The sequence below is a fragment of the Oncorhynchus mykiss genome, chromosome 27 (genome assembly GCF_057628025.1).
Source record: "Oncorhynchus mykiss isolate SJ-2025 chromosome 27, ASM5762802v1, whole genome shotgun sequence".
NCBI lineage: Eukaryota > Metazoa > Chordata > Actinopteri > Salmoniformes > Salmonidae > Oncorhynchus > Oncorhynchus mykiss.
In genome coordinates, this window is record NC_143048.1 from 24,897,013 (window position 1) to 24,919,507 (window position 22,495).

General features: G+C 45.5%; 1 protein-coding gene across 1 annotated transcript in view; it reads right to left on the bottom strand.

Moving 5' to 3' along the window:
* Nucleotides 1-22,430, bottom strand: part of LOC110507139 (uncharacterized) — a 36,641-nt gene extending 14,211 nt beyond the window's left edge. The window contains exons 1-12 of the mRNA XM_090223464.1: nucleotides 19,134-22,430; nucleotides 18,322-19,001; nucleotides 15,592-17,574; nucleotides 12,732-14,487; nucleotides 11,998-12,524; nucleotides 11,422-11,895; nucleotides 10,123-11,358; nucleotides 5,620-6,201; nucleotides 3,994-4,653; nucleotides 3,586-3,924; nucleotides 1,372-3,345; nucleotides 178-1,269 (exon numbers count right to left, since the gene is read on the bottom strand). Coding sequence (XP_090079590.1) covers nucleotides 178-1,269; nucleotides 1,372-3,345; nucleotides 3,586-3,924; nucleotides 3,994-4,653; nucleotides 5,620-6,201; nucleotides 10,123-11,358; nucleotides 11,422-11,895; nucleotides 11,998-12,524; nucleotides 12,732-14,487; nucleotides 15,592-17,574; nucleotides 18,322-19,001; nucleotides 19,134-21,124 — 13,294 coding nt within the window. The 5' untranslated portion in view covers nucleotides 21,125-22,430. The remainder of the gene's footprint in view (nucleotides 1-177; nucleotides 1,270-1,371; nucleotides 3,346-3,585; nucleotides 3,925-3,993; nucleotides 4,654-5,619; nucleotides 6,202-10,122; nucleotides 11,359-11,421; nucleotides 11,896-11,997; nucleotides 12,525-12,731; nucleotides 14,488-15,591; nucleotides 17,575-18,321; nucleotides 19,002-19,133) is intronic.
* Nucleotides 22,431-22,495: the final 65 nt, after the last annotated feature.

A 22,495-nucleotide genomic window follows, 5' to 3' on the forward strand; every position in this document is an offset into this window, starting at 1 on the left:
TGACTGTGGATGTCGAGGGAGACGTGGCATTACTTGAAGTGACTGTTGATGTTGAGGGAGTGGTGGCATCACTTGAAGAGACTGTCAATGTAGTGGTAGCATCACTTGAAGTGACTGTCAATGTAGTGGTAGCATCACTTGAAGTGACTGTTGATGTCGAAGGAGTGGAGGCATTACTTGTAGAGACTGTCGATGTATTGGTGGCATTTCTTGAAGTGACTGTTGATGTAGTGGTGGCATCACTTGAAGTGACTGTTGATGTCGAGGGAGAGGTGTCATTTCTTGAAGTGACTGTTATTGTCGAGGCATTGGTGGGATCACTTGAAGGGACTGTCGATGTAGTGGTAGCATCACTTGAAGTGACTGTTGAAGTCGAGGGAGAGTTGGTATCATTTGAAGATACTGTCGATGTAGTGGTAGTATCACTTGAAGTGACTGTGGATGTCGAGGGAGACGTGGCATTACTTGAAGTGACTGTTATTGTCGAGGTATTGGTGGGATCACTTGAAGGGACTGTCGATGCAGTGGTAGCATCACTTGAAGTGACTGTTGAAGTCGAGGGAGAGGTGGCATCACTTGAAGATACTGACAATGTAGTGGTAGCATCAATTGAACTGACTGTTGCTGTGGTGGTAGTATCTCTTGAACTGACTGTTGATGTTGACTTAGAGGTGGCATTACTTGGCGTGACTGTAGATGTAGTTGAGGTAGAGGTTGCATCACTTGAAGTGACTGTTGATGTAGTGGTAGTATCACTTGAAGTGACTGTTGATGTCGAGGGAGACGTGGCATTACTTGAAGTGACTGTTAATGTCGAGGGAGTTTTGGTATCACTTGAAGGGACTGTCGATGTAGTGGTAGCATCACTTGAGGTGACTGTTGATGTAGTGGTGGCATCACTTGAAGTGACTGTTGAAGTCGAGGGAGAGTTGGTATCATTTGAAGATACTGTCGATGTAGTGGTGGCATCACTTGAAGTGACTGTTGAAGTCGAGGGAGTGGAGGCATCAGTTGAAGTGACTGTTGAAGTCGAGGGAGAGTTGGTATCACTTGAAGAGACTGTAAATGTAGTGGTAGCATCATTTGATGCGACTGTCAATGTATTGGTGGCATCCCTTGAAGTGACTGTTGATGTCGAGGGAGAGGTGTCATTTCTTGAAGTGACTGTTATTGTCGAGGTAGTGGTGGGATCACTTGAAGGGACTGTCGATGTAGTGGTAGCATCACTTGAGGTGACTGTTGATGTAGTGGTGGCATCACTTGAAGTGACTGTTGAAGTCGAGGGAGAGTTGGTATCATTTGAAGATACTGTCGATGTAGTGGTATTATCACTTGAAGTGACTGTGGATGTCGAGGGAGACGTGGCATTACTTGAAGTGACTGTTGATGTTGAGGGAGTGGTGGCATCACTTGAAGAGACTGTCAATGTAGTGGTAGCATCACTTGAAGTGACTGTCAATGTAGTGGTAGCATCACTTGAAGTGACTGTTGATGTCGAAGGAGTGGAGGCATTACTTGTAGAGACTGTCGATGTATTGGTGGCATTTCTTGAAGTGACTGTTGATGTAGTGGTGGCATCACTTGAAGTGACTGTTGATGTCGAGGGAGAGGTGTCATTTCTTGAAGTGACTGTTATTGTCGAGGCATTGGTGGGATCACTTGAAGGGACTGTCGATGTAGTGGTAGCATCACTTGAAGTGACTGTTGAAGTCGAGGGAGAGTTGGTATCATTTGAAGATACTGTCGATGTAGTGGTAGTATCACTTGAAGTGACTGTGGATGTCGAGGGAGACGTGGCATTACTTGAAGTGACTGTTAATGTCGAGGGAGTGGTGGTATCACTTGAAGGGACTGTCGATGCAGTGGTAGCATCACTTGAAGTGACTGTTGAAGTCGAGGGAGAGGTGGCATCACTTGAAGATACTGACAATGTAGTGGTAGCATCAATTGAACTGACTGTTGCTGTGGTGGTAGTATCTCTTGAACTGACTGTTGATGTTGACTTAGAGGTGGCATTACTTGGCGTGAATGTAGATGTAGTTGAGGTAGAGGTTGCATCACTTGAAGTGACTGTTGATGTTGAGGGAGTGGTGGCATCACTTGAAGAGACTGTCAATGTAGGGGTAGCATCACTTGAAGTGACTGTCAATGTAGTGGCAGCATCACTTGAAGTGACTGTTGATGTCGAAGGAGTGGAGGCATTACTTGTAGAGACTGTCGATGTATTGGTGGCATTTCTTGAAGTGACTGTTGATGTAGTGGTGGTATCACTTGAAGTGACTGTTGATGTCGAGGGAGAGGTGTCATTTCTTGAAGTGACTGTTATTGTCGAGGTATTGGTGGGATCACTTGAAGGGACTGTCGATGTAGTGGTAGCATCACTTGAAGTGACTGTTGATGTAGTGGTGGTATCACTTGAAGTGACTGTTGAAGTCGAAGGAGTAGAGGCATCACTTGAAGAGACTGTCGATGTAGTGGTAGCATCACTTGAAGTGACTGTTGATGTAGTTGAGGAAGCGGTGGTATCACTTGATGTCCAGTAAAAGGTGGCATCCCTTGAAGTAACTGTCAATGTAGCGGAAGTATCACTTGAAGTGACTGTTGATGTTGACTTAGAGGTGGCATTACTTGGCATGACTGTAGATGTAGTTGAGGGAGTGGTGGCATCACTTGTAGAGACTGTCGATGTATTGGTGGTATCACTTGAAGTGACTGTTAATGTCGAGGGAGAGGTGTCATTTCTTGAAGTGACTGTTGATGTGGTTGAGGAAGTGGTGGCATCACTTGGCGTGACGTTTGATGTCGAGGGAGATGTGGCATCTCTTGAAGTGACTGTTATTGTCGAGGTAGTGGTGGGATCACTTGAAGGGACTGTCGATGTAGTGGTAGCATCACTTGAGGTGACTGTTGATGTAGTGGTGGCATCACTTGAAGTGACTGTTGAAGTCGAGGGAGAGTTGGTATCATTTGAAGATACTGTCGATGTAGTGGTAGTATCACTTGAAGTGACTGTGGATGTCGAGGGAGACGTGGCAATACTTGAAGTGACTGTTAATGTCGAGGGAGTGGTGGTATCACTTGAAGGGACTGTCGATGCAGTGGTAGCATCACTTGAAGTGACTGTTGAAGTCGAGGGAGAGGTGGCATCACTTGAAGATACTGACAATGTAGTGGTAGCATCAATTGAACTGACTGTTGCTGTGGTGGTAGTATCTCTTGAACTGACTGTTGATGTTGACTTAGAGGTGGCATTACTTGGCGTGACTGTAGATGTAGTTGAGTTAGAGGTTGCATCACTTGAAGTGACTGTTGATGTTGAGGGAGTGGTGGCATCACTTGAAGAGACTGTCAATGTAGTGGTAGCATCACTTGAAGTGACTGTCAATGTAGTGGCAGCATCACTTGAAGTGACTGTTGATGTCGAAGGAGTGGAGGCATTACTTGTAGAGACTGTCGATGTATTGGTGGCATTTCTTGAAGTGACTGTTGATGTAGTGGTGGTATCACTTGAAGTGACTGTTGATGTCGAGGGAGAGGTGTCATTTCTTGAAGTGACTGTTATTGTCGAGGTATTGGTGGGATCACTTGAAGGGACTGTCGATGTAGTGGTAGCATCACTTGAAGTGACTGTTGATGTAGTTGAGGAAGCGGTGGTATCACTTGAAGTGACTGTTGAAGTCGAAGGAGTAGAGGCATCACTTGAAGAGACTGTCGATGTAGTGGTAGCATCACTTGAAGTGACTGTTGATGTAGTTGAGGAAGCGGTGGTATCACTTGATGTCCAGTAAAAAGTGGCATCCCTTGAAGTAACTGTCAATGTAGCGGAAGTATCACTTGAAGTGACTGTTGATGTTGACTTAGAGGTGGCATTACTTGGCATGACTGTAGATGTAGTTGAGGGAGTGGTGGCATCACTTGAAGTGACTGTTGATGTCGAGGGAGAGGTGTCATTTCTTGAAGTGACTGTTATTGTCGAGGTATTGGTGGGATCACTTGAAGGGACTGTCGATGCAGTGGTAGCATCACTTGAAGTGACTGTTGAAGTCGAGGGAGAGGTGGCATCACTTGAAGATACTGACAATGTAGTGGTAGCATCAATTGAACTGACTGTTGCTGTGGTGGTAGTATCTCTTGAACTGACTGTTGATGTTGACTTAGAGGTGGCATTACTTGGCGTGACTGTAGATGTAGTTGAGGTAGAGGTTGCATCACTTGAAGTGACTGTTGATGTAGTGGTAGTATCACTTGAAGTGACTGTTGATGTCGAGGGAGACGTGGCATTACTTGAAGTGACTGTTAATGTCGAGGGAGTTTTGGTATCACTTGAAGGGACTGTCGATGTAGTGGTAGCATCACTTGAGGTGACTGTTGATGTAGTGGTGGCATCACTTGAAGTGACTGTTGAAGTCGAGGGAGAGTTGGTATCATTTGAAGATACTGTCGATGTAGTGGTGGCATCACTTGAAGTGACTGTTGAAGTCGAGGGAGTGGAGGCATCAGTTGAAGTGACTGTTGAAGTCGAGGGAGAGTTGGTATCACTTGAAGAGACTGTAAATGTAGTGGTAGCATCATTTGATGCGACTGTCAATGTATTGGTGGCATCCCTTGAAGTGACTGTTGATGTCGAGGGAGAGGTGTCATTTCTTGAAGTGACTGTTATTGTCGAGGTAGTGGTGGGATCACTTGAAGGGACTGTCGATGTAGTGGTAGTATCACTTGAAGTGACTGTTGATGTCGAGGGAGACGTGGCATTACTTGAAGTGACTGTTAATGTCGAGGGAGTTTTGGTATCACTTGAAGGGACTGTCGATGTAGTGGTAGCATCACTTGAGGTGACTGTTGATGTAGTGGTGGCATCACTTGAAGTGACTGTTGAAGTCGAGGGAGAGTTGGTATCATTTGAAGATACTGTCGATGTAGTGGTGGCATCACTTGAAGTGACTGTTGAAGTCGAGGGAGTGGAGGCATCAGTTGAAGTGACTGTTGAAGTCAAGGGAGAGTTGGTATCACTTGAAGAGACTGTAAATGTAGTGGTAGCATCATTTGATGCGACTGTCAATGTATTGGTGGCATCCCTTGAAGTGACTGTTGATGTCGAGGGAGAGGTGTCATTTCTTGAAGTGACTGTTATTGTCGAGGTAGTGGTGGGATCACTTGAAGGGACTGTCGATGTAGTGGTAGCATCACTTGAGGTGACTGTTGATGTAGTGGTGGCATCACTTGAAGTGACTGTTGAAGTCGAGGGAGAGTTGGTATCATTTGAAGATACTGTCGATGTAGTGGTATTATCACTTGAAGTGACTGTGGATGTCGAGGGAGACGTGGCATTACTTGAAGTGACTGTTGATGTTGAGGGAGTGGTGGCATCACTTGAAGAGACTGTCAATGTAGTGGTAGCATCACTTGAAGTGACTGTCAATGTAGTGGTAGCATCACTTGAAGTGACTGTTGATGTCGAAGGAGTGGAGGCATTACTTGTAGAGACTGTCGATGTATTGGTGGCATTTCTTGAAGTGACTGTTGATGTAGTGGTGGCATCACTTGAAGTGACTGTTGATGTCGAGGGAGAGGTGTCATTTCTTGAAGTGACTGTTATTGTCGAGGCATTGGTGGGATCACTTGAAGGGACTGTCGATGTAGTGGTAGCATCACTTGAAGTGACTGTTGAAGTCGAGGGAGAGTTGGTATCATTTGAAGATACTGTCGATGTAGTGGTAGTATCACTTGAAGTGACTGTGGATGTCGAGGGAGACGTGGCATTACTTGAAGTGACTGTTAATGTCGAGGGAGTGGTGGTATCACTTGAAGGGACTGTCGATGCAGTGGTAGCATCACTTGAAGTGACTGTCAATGTAGTGGTATTATCACTTGAAGTGACTGTTGATGTCGAAGGAGTGGAGGCATTACTTGTAGAGACTGTCGATGTATTGGTGGCATTTCTTGAAGTGACTGTTGATGTAGTGGTGGCATCACTTGAAGTGACTGTTGAAGTCGAGGGAGAGGTGGCATCACTTGAAGATACTGACAATGTAGTGGTAGCATCAATTGAACTGACTGTTGCTGTAGTGGTAGTATCTCTTGAACTGACTGTTGATGTTGACTTAGAGGTGGCATTACTTGGCGTGACTGTAGATGTAGTTGAGGTAGAGGTTGCATCACTTGAAGTGACTGTTGATGTAGTGGTAGTATCACTTGAAGTGACTGTGGATGTCGAGGGAGACGTGGCATTACTTGAAGTGACTGTTGATGTTGAGGGAGTGGTGGCATCACTTGAAGAGACTGTCAATGTAGTGGTAGCATCACTTGAAGTGACTGTCAATGTAGTGGTATTATCACTTGAAGTGACTGTTGATGTCGAAGGAGTGGAGGCATTACTTGTAGAGACTGTCGATGTATTGGTGGCATTTCTTGAAGTGACTGTTGATGTAGTGGTGGCATCACTTGAAGTGACTGTTGATGTCGAGGGAGAGGTGTCATTTCTTGAAGTGACTGTTATTGTCGAGGTATTGGTGGGATCACTTGAAGGGACTGTCGATGCAGTGGTAGCATCACTTGAAGTGACTGTTGAAGTCGAGGGAGAGGTGGCATCACTTGAAGATACTGACAATGTAGTGGTAGCATCAATTGAACTGACTGTTGCTGTGGTGGTAGTATCTCTTGAACTGACTGTTGATGTTGACTTAGAGGTGGCATTACTTGGCGTGACTGTAGATGTAGTTGAGGTAGAGGTTGCATCACTTGAAGTGACTGTTGATGTAGTGGTAGTATCACTTGAAGTGACTGTTGATGTCGAGGGAGACGTGGCATTACTTGAAGTGACTGTTAATGTCGAGGGAGTTTTGGTATCACTTGAAGGGACTGTCGATGTAGTGGTAGCATCACTTGAGGTGACTGTTGATGTAGTGGTGGCATCACTTGAAGTGACTGTTGAAGTCGAGGGAGAGTTGGTATCATTTGAAGATACTGTTGATGTAGTGGTGGCATCACTTGAAGTGACTGTTGAAGTCGAGGGAGTGGAGGCATCAGTTGAAGTGACTGTTGAAGTCGAGGGAGAGTTGGTATCACTTGAAGAGACTGTAAATGTAGTGGTAGCATCATTTGATGCGACTGTCAATGTATTGGTGGCATCCCTTGAAGTGACTGTTGATGTCGAGGGAGAGGTGTCATTTCTTGAAGTGACTGTTATTGTCGAGGTAGTGGTGGGATCACTTGAAGGGACTGTCGATGTAGTGGTAGTATCACTTGAAGTGACTGTTGATGTCGAGGGAGACGTGGCATTACTTGAAGTGACTGTTAATGTCGAGGGAGTTTTGGTATCACTTGAAGGGACTGTCGATGTAGTGGTAGCATCACTTGAGGTGACTGTTGATGTAGTGGTGGCATCACTTGAAGTGACTGTTGAAGTCGAGGGAGAGTTGGTATCATTTGAAGATACTGTCGATGTAGTGGTGGCATCACTTGAAGTGACTGTTGAAGTCGAGGGAGTGGAGGCATCAGTTGAAGTGACTGTTGAAGTCGAGGGAGTGGAGGCATCAGTTGAAGTGACTGTTGAAGTCGAGGGAGAGTTGGTATCACTTGAAGAGACTGTAAATGTAGTGGTAGCATCATTTGATGCGACTGTCAATGTATTGGTGGCATCCCTTGAAGTGACTGTTGATGTCGAGGGAGAGGTGTCATTTCTTGAAGTGACTGTTATTGTCGAGGTAGTGGTGGGATCACTTGAAGGGACTGTCGATGTAGTGGTAGCATCACTTGAGGTGACTGTTGATGTAGTGGTGGCATCACTTGAAGTGACTGTTGAAGTCGAGGGAGAGTTGGTATCATTTGAAGATACTGTCGATGTAGTGGTATTATCACTTGAAGTGACTGTGGATGTCGAGGGAGACGTGGCATTACTTGAAGTGACTGTTGATGTTGAGGGAGTGGTGGCATCACTTGAAGAGACTGTCAATGTAGTGGTAGCATCACTTGAAGTGACTGTCAATGTAGTGGTAGCATCACTTGAAGTGACTGTTGATGTCGAAGGAGTGGAGGCATTACTTGTAGAGACTGTCGATGTATTGGTGGCATTTCTTGAAGTGACTGTTGATGTAGTGGTGGCATCACTTGAAGTGACTGTTGATGTCGAGGGAGAGGTGTCATTTCTTGAAGTGACTGTTATTGTCGAGGCATTGGTGGGATCACTTGAAGGGACTGTCGATGTAGTGGTAGCATCACTTGAAGTGACTGTTGAAGTCGAGGGAGAGTTGGTATCATTTGAAGATACTGTCGATGTAGTGGTAGTATCACTTGAAGTGACTGTGGATGTCGAGGGAGACGTGGCATTACTTGAAGTGACTGTTAATGTCGAGGGAGTGGTGGTATCACTTGAAGGGACTGTCGATGCAGTGGTAGCATCACTTGAAGTGACTGTCAATGTAGTGGCATCACTTGAAGAGACTGTCAATGTAGTGGTAGCATCACTTGAAGTGACTGTCAATGTAGTGGTAGCATCACTTGAAGTGACTGTTGATGTCGAAGGAGTGGAGGCATTACTTGTAGAGACTGTCGATGTATTGGTGGCATTTCTTGAAGTGACTGTTGATGTAGTGGTGGCATCACTTGAAGTGACTGTTGATGTCGAGGGAGAGGTGTCATTTCTTGAAGTGACTGTTATTGTCGAGGCATTGGTGGGATCACTTGAAGGGACTGTCGATGTAGTGGTAGCATCACTTGAAGTGACTGTTGAAGTCGAGGGAGAGTTGGTATCATTTGAAGATACTGTCGATGTAGTGGTAGTATCACTTGAAGTGACTGTGGATGTCGAGGGAGACGTGGCATTACTTGAAGTGACTGTTAATGTCGAGGGAGTGGTGGTATCACTTGAAGGGACTGTCGATGCAGTGGTAGCATCACTTGAAGTGACTGTCAATGTAGTGGTATTATCACTTGAAGTGACTGTTGATGTCGAAGGAGTGGAGGCATTACTTGTAGAGACTGTCGATGTATTGGTGGCATTTCTTGAAGTGACTGTTGATGTAGTGGTGGCATCACTTGAAGTGACTGTTGATGTCGAGGGAGAGGTGTCATTTCTTGAAGTGACTGTTATTGTCGAGGTATTGGTGGGATCACTTGAAGGGACTGTCGATGCAGTGGTAGCATCACTTGAAGTGACTGTTGAAGTCGAGGGAGAGGTGGCATCACTTGAAGATACTGACAATGTAGTGGTAGCATCAATTGAACTGACTGTTGCTGTGGTGGTAGTATCTCTTGAACTGACTGTTGATGTTGACTTAGAGGTGGCATTACTTGGCGTGACTGTAGATGTAGTTGAGGTAGAGGTTGCATCACTTGAAGTGACTGTTGATGTAGTGGTAGTATCACTTGAAGTGACTGTTGATGTCGAGGGAGACGTGGCATTACTTGAAGTGACTGTTAATGTCGAGGGAGTTTTGGTATCACTTGAAGGGACTGTCGATGTAGTGGTAGCATCACTTGAGGTGACTGTTGATGTAGTGGTGGCATCACTTGAAGTGACTGTTGAAGTCGAGGGAGAGTTGGTATCATTTGAAGATACTGTCGATGTAGTGGTGGCATCACTTGAAGTGACTGTTGAAGTCGAGGGAGTGGAGGCATCAGTTGAAGTGACTGTTGAAGTCGAGGGAGAGTTGGTATCACTTGAAGAGACTGTAAATGTAGTGGTAGCATCATTTGATGCGACTGTCAATGTATTGGTGGCATCCCTTGAAGTGACTGTTGATGTCGAGGGAGAGGTGTCATTTCTTGAAGTGACTGTTATTGTCGAGGTAGTGGTGGGATCACTTGAAGGGACTGTCGATGTAGTGGTAGCATCACTTGAGGTGACTGTTGATGTAGTGGTGGCATCACTTGAAGTGACTGTTGAAGTCGAGGGAGAGTTGGTATCATTGGAAGATACTGTCGATGTAGTGATATTATCACTTGAAGTGACTGTGGATGTCGAGGGAGACGTGGCATTACTTGAAGTGACTGTTGATGTTGAGGGAGTGGTGGCATCACTTGAAGAGACTGTCAATGTAGTGGTAGCATCACTTGAAGTGACTGTCAATGTAGTGGTAGCATCACTTGAAGTGACTGTTGATGTCGAAGGAGTGGAGGCATTACTTGTAGAGACTGTCGATGTATTGGTGGCATTTCTTGAAGTGACTGTTGATGTAGTGGTGGCATCACTTGAAGTGACTGTTGAAGTCGAGGGAGTGGAGGCATCAGTTGAAGTGACTGTTGAAGTCGAGGGAGAGTTGGTATCACTTGAAGAGACTGTAAATGTAGTGGTAGCATCATTTGATGCGACTGTCAATGTATTGGTGGCATCCCTTGAAGTGACTGTTGATGTCGAGGGAGAGGTGTCATTTCTTGAAGTGACTGTTATTGTCGAGGTAGTGGTGGGATCACTTGAAGGGACTGTCGATGTAGTGGTAGCATCACTTGAGGTGACTGTTGATGTAGTGGTGGCATCACTTGAAGTGACTGTTGAAGTCGAGGGAGAGTTGGTATCATTGGAAGATACTGTCGATGTAGTGATATTATCACTTGAAGTGACTGTGGATGTCGAGGGAGACGTGGCATTACTTGAAGTGACTGTTGATGTTGAGGGAGTGGTGGCATCACTTGAAGAGACTGTCAATGTAGTGGTAGCATCACTTGAAGTGACTGTCAATGTAGTGGTAGCATCACTTGAAGTGACTGTTGATGTCGAAGGAGTGGAGGCATTACTTGTAGAGACTGTCGATGTATTGGTGGCATTTCTTGAAGTGACTGTTGATGTAGTGGTGGCATCACTTGAAGTGACTGTTGATGTCGAGGGAGAGGTGTCATTTCTTGAAGTGACTGTTATTGTCGAGGCATTGGTGGGATCACTTGAAGGGACTGTCGATGTAGTGGTAGCATCACTTGAAGTGACTGTTGAAGTCGAGGGAGAGTTGGTATCATTTGAAGATACTGTCGATGTAGTGGTAGTATCACTTGAAGTGACTGTGGATGTCGAGGGAGACGTGGCATTACTTGAAGTGACTGTTAATGTCGAGGGAGTGGTGGTATCACTTGAAGGGACTGTCGATGCAGTGGTAGCATCACTTGAAGTGACTGTTGAAGTCGAGGGAGAGGTGGCATCACTTGAAGATACTGACAATGTAGTGGTAGCATCAATTGAACTGACTGTTGCTGTGGTGGTAGTATCTCTTGAACTGACTGTTGATGTTGACTTAGAGGTGGCATTACTTGGCGTGACTGTAGATGTAGTTGAGTTAGAGGTTGCATCACTTGAAGTGACTGTTGATGTTGAGGGAGTGGTGGCATCACTTGAAGAGACTGTCAATGTAGTGGTAGCATCACTTGAAGTGACTGTCAATGTAGTGGCAGCATCACTTGAAGTGACTGTTGATGTCGAAGGAGTGGAGGCATTACTTGTAGAGACTGTCGATGTATTGGTGGCATTTCTTGAAGTGACTGTTGATGTAGTGGTGGTATCACTTGAAGTGACTGTTGATGTCGAGGGAGAGGTGTCATTTCTTGAAGTGACTGTTATTGTCGAGGTATTGGTGGGATCACTTGAAGGGACTGTCGATGTAGTGGTAGCATCACTTGAAGTGACTGTTGATGTAGTGGTGGTATCACTTGAAGTGACTGTTGAAGTCGAAGGAGTAGAGGCATCACTTGAAGAGACTGTCGATGTAGTGGTAGCATCACTTGAAGTGACTGTTGATGTAGTTGAGGAAGCGGTGGTATCACTTGATGTCCAGTAAAAGGTGGCATCCCTTGAAGTAACTGTCAATGTAGCGGAAGTATCACTTGAAGTGACTGTTGATGTTGACTTAGAGGTGGCATTACTTGGCATGACTGTAGATGTAGTTGAGGGAGTGGTGGCATCACTTGTAGAGACTGTCATTGTATTGGTGGTATCACTTGAAGTGACTGTTAATGTCGAGGGAGAGGTGTCATTTCTTGAAGTGACTGTTATTGTTGAGGTAGTGGTGGGATCACTTGAAGGGACTGTCGATGTAGTGGTAGCATCACTTGAGGTGACTGTTGATGTAGTGGTGGCATCACTTGAAGTGACTGTTGAAGTCGAGGGAGAGTTGGTATCATTTGAAGATACTGTCGATGTAGTGGTAGTATCACTTGAAGTGACTGTGGATGTCGAGGGAGACGTGGCATTACTTGAAGTGACTGTTAATGTCGAGGGAGTGGTGGTATCACTTGAAGGGACTGTCGATGTAGTGGTAGCATCACTTGAGGTGACTGTTGATGTAGTGGTGGCATCACTTGAAGTGACTGTTGAAGTCGAGGGAGAGGTGGCATAACTTGAAGATACTGACAATGTAGTGGTAGCATCAATTGAACTGACTGTTGCTGTAGTGGTAGTATCTCTTGAACTGACTGTTGATGTTGACTTAGAGGTGGCATTACTTGGTGTGACTGTAGATGTAGTTGAGGTAGAGGTTGCATCGCTTGAAGTGACTGTTGATGTTGAGGGAGTGGTGGCATCACTTGAAGAGACTGTCAATGTAGTGGTAGCATCACTTGAAGTGACTGTCAATGTATTGGTAGCATCACTTGAAGTGACTGTTGATCTCGAAGGAGTGGAGGCATTACTTGTAGAGACTGTCGATGTATTGGTGGCATTTCTTGAAGTGACTGTTGATGTAGTGGTGGCATCACTTGAAGTGACTGTTGATGTCGAGGGAGAGGTGGCATTTCTTGAAGTGACTGTTAATGTCGAGGTAGTGGTGGGATCACTTGAAGTGACTGTTGATGTAGTGGTGGCATCACTTGAAGTGACTGTTGAAGTCGAAGGAGTGGAGGCATCACTTGAAGAGACTGTTGATGTAGTGGTAGCATCACTTGAAGTGACTGTTGATGTAGTTGAGGAAGCGGTGGCATCACTTGAAGTGAAAGTTGATGTTGACTTAGAGGTGGCATAACTTGGCGTGACGTTTGATGTCGAGGGAGACGTGGCATCTCTTGAAGTGACTATTGCTGTAGTGGAAGTATCACTTGAACTGACTGTTGATGTCGAGGGAGAGGTGGCATTACATGGCGTGACTGTAGATGTAGTTGAGGGAGAGGTTGCATCACTTAAAGTGACGGTTGATGTTGAGGGAGTGGTGACATCACTTGAAGTGACTGTTAATGCCGAGGTAGTGGTGGGATCAATTGAAGGGACTGTCGATGTAGTGGTGGGATCACTTGAAGTGACTGTTGATGTAGTGGTGGCATCACTTGAAGTGACTGTTAAAGTTGAAGGAGTGGAGGCATCACTTGAAGAGACTGTTAAAGTTGAAGGAGTGGAGGCATCACTTGAAGTGACTGTTGATGTTGAGGGAGTGGTGGCATCACTTGAAGAGACTGTCAATGTAGTGGTAGCATCACTTGATGTGACTGTCAATGTAGTGGTAGCATCACTTGAAGTGACTGTTGATGTATTGGTGGCATCACTTGAAGTGACTGTTGATGTAGAGGTTGCATCACTTGAAGTGACTGTTAAAGTTGAAGGAGTGGAGGCATCACTTGAAGAGACTGTCGATGTAGTGGTAGCATCACTTGATGTGACTGTCAATGTAGTGGTAGCATCACTTGAAGTGACTGTTGATGTATTGGTGGCATCACTTGAAGTGACTGTTGATGTCGAGGGAGAGGTGGCATTTCTAGAAGTGACTGTTAATGTCGAGGAAGTGGTGGGATCACTTGAAGGGACTGTCGATGTAGTGGTAGCATACCTTGAAGTGACTGTTGATGTCGAGGTAGACGTGGCATTACTTGAAGTGACTTTTAATGTCGAGGGAGTGGTGGCATCACTTGAAAATACTGTTGATGTCGAGGGAGAGGTGGCATCACTTGAAGTGACTGTTGATGTCAAAGGAGAGGTGGCATCACTTGAAGTGACTGTTGATGTCAAAGGAGAGGTGGTATCACTTGAAGTGACTGTTGAAGTCGAAGGAGTGGAGGCATCACTTGAAGAGACTGTCGATGTAGTGGTAGCATCACTTGAAGTGACTGTTGATGTAGTTGAGGAAGTGGTGGCATCACTTGGCGTGACGTTTGATGTCGAGGGAGATGTGGCATCTCTTGAAGTGACTGTTGATGTCGAGTGAGTGGTGGCATCACTTGGAATGACTGTCGATGTAGTGGTGGCACTACTTGAAGTGACTGTTGATGTAGAGTGAGAGGTGACATCACTTGGAATGACTATTGATGTAGTTGAGGAAGTGGTGGCATCACTTGATGTCCAGTAAAAGGTGGCATCACTTGAAGTAGCTGTCAATGAAGTGGTAGCATCACTTGAAGTGACTGTCAATGTCGAAGGAGTGGAGGCATCACTTGTAGAGACTGTCAATGTATTGGTGGCATTTCTTGAAGTGACTGTTGATGTCGAGGGAGACGTGGCATTACTTGAAGTGACTGTTAATGTAGTGGTGGCATCACTTGAAGTGACGGTTGAAGTCGAAGCAGTGGAGGCATCACTTGTAGAGACTGTCGATGTAATGGTGGTATCACTTGAAGGGACTGTCGATGTAGTGGTAGCATCACTTGAAGTGACTGTTGATGTAGTGGTGGCATCACTTGAAGTGACTGTTGAAGTCGAGGGAGAGGTGGTATCACTTGAAGATACTGTCGATGTAGCGGTAGTATCACTTGAACTGATTGTTGATGTCGAGGGAGAGGTGGCATTACTTGGCGTGACTGTAGATTTAGTTGAGGGAGAGGTTGCATATCTTGAAGTGACTGTTGATGTTGAGGGAGTGGTGGCATCACTTGAAGAGACTGTCAATGTAGTGGTAGCATCACTTGAAGTGACTGTCAATGTAGTGGTAGCATCACTTGAAGTGAATGTTGATGTATTGGTGGTATCACTTGAAGTGACTGTTGAAGTCGAGGGAGAGGTGGTATCACTTGAAGATACTGTCGATGTAGCGGTAGTATCACTTGAACTGATTGTTGATGTCGAGGGAGAGGTGGCATTACTTGGCGTGACTGTAGATGTAGTTGAGGGAGAGGTTGCATATCTTGAAGTGACTGTTGATGTTGAGGGAGTGTTGGCATCACTTGAAGAGACTGTCAATGTAGTGGTAGCATCACTTGAAGTGACTGTCAATGTAGTGGTAGCATCACTTGAAGTGACTGTCGATGTATTGGTGGTATCACTTGAAGTGACTGTTGATGTTGAGGGAGACGTGGCATTACTTGAAGTGACTGTTAATGTTGAGGTAGTGGTGGTATCACTTGAAGGGACAGTCGATGTAGTGGTAGGATCACTTGAAGTGACTGTTGATGTGGTGTTGGCATCACTTGAAGTGACTGTTGAAGTCGAGGGAGAGTTGGTATCATTTGAAGATACTGTCGATGTAGTGGTGGCATCACTTGAAGTAACTGTTGCTGTAGTGGTAGTATCACTCGAAGTGACTGTTGATGTCGAGGGAGACGTGGCATTACTTGAAGTGACTGTTAATGTCGAGGGAGTTTTGGTATCACTTGAAGGGACTGTCGATGTAGTGGTAGCATCACTTGAGGTGACTGTTGATGTAGTGGTGGCATCACTTGAAGTGACTGTTGATCTCAAAGGAGTGGAGGCATTACTTGTAGAGACTGTCGATGTATTGGTGGCATTTCTTGAAGTGACTGTTGATGTAGTGGTGGCATCACTTGAAGTGACTGTTGATGTCGAGGGTGAGGTGGCATTTCTTGAAGTGACTGTTAATGTCGAGGTAGTGGTGGGATCACTTGAAGTGACTGTTGATGTAGTGGTGGCATCACTTGAAGTGACTGTTGAAGTCGAAGGAGTGGAGGCATCACTTGAAGAGACTGTTGATGTAGTGGTAGCATCACTTGAAGTGACTGTTGATGTAGTTGAGGAAGCGGTGGCATCACTTGAAGTGAAAGTTGATGTTGACTTAGAGGTGGCATAACTTGGCGTGACGTTTGATGTCGAGGGAGACGTGGCATCTCTTGAAGTGACTGTTGATGTCGAGGGAGACGTGGCTTCACTTGAAGAGACTGTCGATGTAGTGGTGGCACTACTTGAAGTGACTGTTGATGTAGAGGGAGAGGTAACATCACTTGGAATGACTATTGCTGTAGTGGAAGTATCACTTGAACTGACTGTTGATGTCGAGGGAGAGGTGGCATTACATGGCGTGAAAGTAGATGTAGTTGAGGGAGAGGTTGCATCACTTAAAGTGACGGTTGATGTTGAGGGAGTGGTGACATCACTTGAAGTGACTGTTAATGCCGAGGTAGTGGTGGGATCAATTGAAGGGACTGTCGATGTAGTGGTGGGATCACTTGAAGTGACTGTTGATGTAGTGGTGGCATCACTTGAAGTGACTGTTAAAGTTGAAGGAGTGGAGGCATCACTTGAAGAGACTGTCGATGTAGTGGTAGCATCACTTGATGTGACTGTCAATGTAGTGGTAGCATCACTTGAAGTGACTGTTGATGTATTGGTGGCATCACTTGAAGTGACTGTTGATGTCGAGGGAGAGGTGGCATTTCTTGAAGTGACTGTTAATGTCGAGGAAGTGGTGGGATCACTTGAAGGGACTGTCGATGTAGTGGTAGCATACCTTGAAGTGACTGTTGATGTAGTGGTTGCATCACTTGAAGTGACTGTTGAAGTCGAAGGAGTGGAGGCATCACTTGTAGAGACTGTCAATGTGTTGGTGGCATCACTTGAAGTGACTGTTGATGTCGAGGTAGACGTGGCATTACTTGAAGTGACTTTTAATGTCGAGGGAGTGGTGGCATCACTTGAAAATACTGTTGATGTCGAGGGAGAGGTGGCATCACTTGAAGTGACTGTTGATGTCAAAGGAGAGGTGGCATCACTTGAAGTGACTGTTGATGTCAAAGGAGAGGTGGTATCACTTGAAGTGACTGTTGAAGTCGAAGGAGTGGAGGCATCACTTGAAGAGACTGTCGATGTAGTGGTAGCATCACTTGAAGTGACTGTTGATGTAGTTGAGGAAGTGGTGGCATCACTTGGCGTGACGTTTGATGTCGAGGGAGATGTGGCATCTCTTGAAGTGACTGTTGATGTCGAGTGAGTGGTGGCATCACTTGGAATGACTGTCGATGTAGTGGTGGCACTACTTGAAGTGACTGTTGATGTAGAGTGAGAGGTGACATCACTTGGAATGACTATTGATGTAGTTGAGGAAGTGGTGGCATCACTTGATGTCCAGTAAAAGGTGGCATCACTTGAAGTAGCTGTCAATGAAGTGGTAGCATCACTTGAAGTGACTGTCAATGTCGAAGGAGTGGAGGCATCACTTGTAGAGACTGTCAATGTATTGGTGGCATTTCTTGAAGTGACTGTTGATGTCGAGGGAGACGTGGCATTACTTGAAGTGACTGTTAATGTAGTGGTGGCATCACTTGAAGTGACGGTTGAAGTCGAAGCAGTGGAGGCATCACTTGTAGAGACTGTCGATGTAATGGTGGCATCACTTGAAGTGACTGTTGATGTTGAGGGAGTGGTGGTATCACTTGAAGGGACTGTCGATGTAGTGGTAGCATCACTTGAAGTGACTGTTGATGTAGTGGTGGCATCACTTGAAGTGACTGTTGAAGTCGAGGGAGAGGTGGTATCACTTGAAGATACTGTCGATGTAGCGGTAGTATCACTTGAACTGATTGTTGATGTAGTTGAGGGAGAGGTTGCATATCTTGAAGTGACTGTTGATGTTGAGGGAGTGGTGGCATCACTTGAAGAGACTGTCAATGTAGTGGTATCATCACTTGATGTGACTGTCAATGTATTGGGGGCATCACTTGAAGTGACTGTTGATGTTGAGGGAGAGGTGGAATTTCTGGAAGTGACTGTTAATGTCGAGGTAGTGGTGGGATCACTTGAAGTGACTGTCGATGTAGTGGAAGCATCACTTGAAGTGACTGTCAATGTAGTGGTAGCATCACTTGAAGTGAATGTTGATGTATTGGTGGCATCACTTGAAGTGACTGTTGAAGTCGAAGAAGTGGAGGCATCACTTGAAGTGACTGTCGATGTATTGGTGGTATCACTTGAAGAGACTGTTGATGTCGAGGGAGACGTGGCATTTCTTGAAGTGACTCTTGATGTTGAGGGTGTGGTGCTATCACTTGAAGAGACTGTCAATGTAGTGGTAGCATCACTTGAAGTGACTGTTGATGTATTGGTGGCATCACTTGAAGTGACTGTTGATGTCAAAGGAGTGGAGGCATCACTTGTAGAGACTGTCGATGTGTTGGTGGCATTTCTTGAAGTGACTGTTGATGTTGAGGTAGTGGTGGTATCACTTGAAGGGACAGTCGATGTAGTGGTAGGATCACTTGAAGTGACTGTTGAAGTCGAGGGAGAGTTGGTATCATTTGAAGATACTATCGATGTAGTGGTGGCATCACTTGAAGTGACTGTTGCTGTAGTGGTAGTATCACTTGAAGTGACTGTTGATGTCGAGGGAGACGTGGCATTACTTGAAGTGACTGTTAATGTCGAGGGAGTTTTGGTATCACTTGAAGGGACTGTCGATGTAGTGGTAGCATCACTTGAGGTGGCTGTTGATGTAGTGGTGGCATCACTTGAAGTGACTGTTGAAGTCGAGGGAGAGTTGGTATCATTTGAAGATACTGTCGATGTAGTGGTGGCATCACTTGAAGTGACTGTTGAAATCGAGGGAGTGGAGGCATCACTTGAAGTGACTGTTGAAGTCGAGGGAGAGTTGGTATCACTTGAAGAGACTGTAAATGTAGTGGTAGCATCACTTGATGCGACTGTCAATGTATTGGTGGCATCCCTTGAAGTGACTGTTGATGTCGAGGGACAGGTGTCATTTCTTGAAGTGACTGTTATTGTCGAGGTATTGGTGGGATCACTTGAAGGGACTGTCGATGTAGTGGTAGCATCACTTGAAGTGACTGTTGATGTAGTGGTGGTATCACTTGAAGTGACTGTTGAAGTCGAAGGAGTAGAGGCATCACTTGAAGAGACTGTCGATGTAGTGGTAGCATCACTTGAAGTGACTGTTGATGTAGTTGAGGAAGCGGTGGTATCACTTGATGTCCAGTAAAAGGTGGCATCCCTTGAAGTAACTGTCAATGTAGCGGAAGTATCACTTGAAGTGACTGTTGATGTCGAGGGAGACGTGGCATTACTTGAAGTGACTGTTGATGTTGCCTTAGAGGTGGCATTACTTGGCGTGACTGTAGATGTAGTTGAGGGAGTGGTGGCATCACTTGAAGTGTATGTTAAAGTCGAGGGTGTGGAGGTATCACTTAAAGAGACTGTCAATGTAGATGTAGTGGTGGCATCACTTGAAGGGACTGTCGATGTAGTGGTAGCATCACTTGAACTGACTGTTGATGTAGTGATGACATCACTTGAATTGACTGTTGATGTAGTTGAGGAAGCGGTGGCATCACTTGAAGTGACTGTTGATGTCGACGGAGAGGTGGCATTGCTTGAAGTGACTCTAGATGTTGTTGAGGGAGAGGTTGCATCACTTGAAGTGACTGTTGAAGTTGAGGGAGAGGTGGCATCACGTGAAGGGACTGTCGATGTAGTGGTGGCATCACTTGAACTGATTGTTGATGTATTGGTAGTATCACTTGAAGTGACTGTTGATGTCGAGGGAGAGGTGGCATTACTTGGCGTGACTGTAGATGTAGCTGTGGGAGAGGTTGCATCACTTGAAGTGACTGTTGATGTTGAGGGAGTGGTGGCATCACTTGAAGTGACTGTTAATGTAGTGGTAGCTTCACTTGAAGAGACTGTCAATGTAGCAGTAGCATCACCTGAAGTGACTGTTGATGTATTGGTGGCATCACTTGAAGTGGCTGTTAACGTCGAGGGAGTGCTGGCATCGCTTGAAGGGACTGTTGATGTGGTGTGAGCATCACTTGAAGTGACTGTTGATGTCGAGAGAGAGGTGGCATCACTTGAAGAGACTGTCGATGTAGTGGTGGCACTACTTGAAGTGACTGTTGATGTAGAAGGAGAGGTGCAGTCACTTGAAGAGACTGTCGCTATACTGGTGGCATCACTTGAAGTGAATGTTGATGTCGAGGGAGAGGTGGCATTACTTGAAGTGACTGTTAATGTCGAGGGAGTGGTGGCATCACTTGTAGAGACTGTCAATGTAGTGGTAGCATCACTTGAAGTGATTGTTGATGTATTGGTGACAATGACTATTGATGTAGTTGAGGAAGCGGTGGCATCAATGGAAGTGAAAGTTGATGTCCAGGAAAAGATGGCATCACTTGAAGTAACTGTTGATGTCAAAGGAGTGGAGGCATCACTTGAAGTGACTGTTGATGTCGAGGGAGAGGTGGCATCACTTGAAGTGACTGTTGATGTCGAGGGAGTGGTGGCATCACTTGAAGAAAGTGTTGATGTATTGGTGGAATCAGTTGAAGTGACTGTTGATGTCGAGGGAGAGGTGGCATCACTTGAAGTGACTGTTGATGTCGAGGGAGTGGTGGCATCACTTGAAGAGACTGTCGATGTAGTGGTGGCATCACTTGGTGTGACTGTTGATGTCGAGGTAGAGGTGGCATTACTTGGCGTGACTGTAGATGTATTTGATGGAGAGTTTGCATCACTTGAAGTGACTGTCAATGTCGAGGGAGTGGTGGCATCACTTGAAGAGACTGTTGATGTATTTGTGCTATCACTTGAAGTGACTGTTGATGTCGAGGGAGTGGGGGCATCACTTGAAGAGACTGTTGATGTAGTGGTAGCATCACTTGAAGTAACTGTTGATGTATTGGGGACATCACTTGAAGTGACTGTTGATGTAGTGGTGGCATCACTTGAAGTGACTGTTGATGTCGAGGGTGAGGTGGCATCACTTGAAGAGACAGAGTTAGTTGAGGAAGGGGTGGCATCACTTGATGTGACAGTTGATGTCCAGGAAAAGGTGGCATTACTTGAAGTAACTGTTGATGTCAAGGGAGAGGTGGCATCACTTAAAGTGAATGTTAATGTCGAGGGAGTGTTGGCAACACTTGAAGGGACTGTTGTTGTCGAGGCAGAGGTGTTATCACTTGAAGTGACTGTCAATGTAGAAAAGGGAGTTGTGGTATCACTTGAAGTGACTCTTGAGGGAGAGGTGGCATCATTTGAAGGGTCTGTCATTATCAATGTTGTAGAGCGAGTGATGGCATCACTTGTGACTTTCAATGTAGTTGAGGGAGTTGTGGCATAACTTGATGAGAATGTTAACACAGTTGAGGGATTGGTGGCATCAGTTGAGATTACTTTTGAAGCAATAGAGGGAATGGTGGCCACAGTTGAAGTTAGTGTTGGTGTCTCGGGACTAGTTTCAACACTTGAAGTGACTGTCAACTTAGTGGTGGCATCACTTGAAGCTACTGTTGAGGGAGTGGTGGCATCACTTAAAGTGACTGTTGATGTCGAGGGAGAGATGGCATCACTTGAACTGAATGCTGATGTAGTAGCGGTGGCACCACTTGAAGTAAATGTTGAAGGAACAGTGATATCGCTTGAAGTGACTGCTGATGTTGATGTAGTAGCTGTGGCATCACTTGAAGTGACTATTGATGTAGATGAGGGAGTGGTGGCATCACTTGAAGTGACTGTTGAGGGAGTGGTGGGATTGCTTGAAGTGAATGTAGAAGGAGAGGTGGCATCAATTGAAGTAAATGTTGAAGGAACAGTGATATCGCTTGAAGTGACTGCTGATGTTGATGTAGTAGCTGTGGCATCACTTGAAGTGACTATTGATGTAGATGAGGGAGTGGTGGCATCACTTGAAGTGGCTTTTGAGGGAGTGGTGGAATCGCTTGAAATGACTGTTAATGTCGGTGTAGTAATGGTGGCATTATTTGAAGTTGATGTCGTTGCAGTTGAGGGATTGGTGGCATCACTTGAAGTGAATATTGATGTCGAGGGAGAGGTGCCATTACTTGAAGTGAATATTGATGTTGAGGGAGTGGTGGCATCACTTGAAGTGAATGCTGATGTTGATGTGGTAGCGGTGGCACCACTTGAAGTGAATGTCGATGTAGTCGAGAGAATGTTGGCCAATGTTGAAGTTACTGTCGGTGTAGTAGTGTTGATATCACTTGAAGTTAAAGTCGAAGTTGTTGAGGAAGAGGTGGCATCACTTGAAGTGACTGTCGATGTTCTTGAGGGAGTGGTGGCACCACTTGAAGTGAATGTTGAAGGAACGGTGGCATCGCTTGAAGTTACTGCTGATGTTGATGTAACATTGGTATCATGACTTGAAGTGACTCTTGAGGCAGTGGTGGCATTACTTGACCGGACTGTCGACGTAGTTGAGGGAATTCTGTCCACAGTTAATGTTACTGTCGGTGTAGTAGTGGTGGTTGATGTAGTTGAGGAAGAGGTGACATCACCTGAAGTGACTGTTGACAGAGTGGTGGCAAAACTGGAACTGACTGTCAATGTACTTGAGGGTGTGGTGGCATCACTTGAAGTGGATGTTGATGTAGTTGAGGGAATGATGGCAGCATTTGAAGTTAC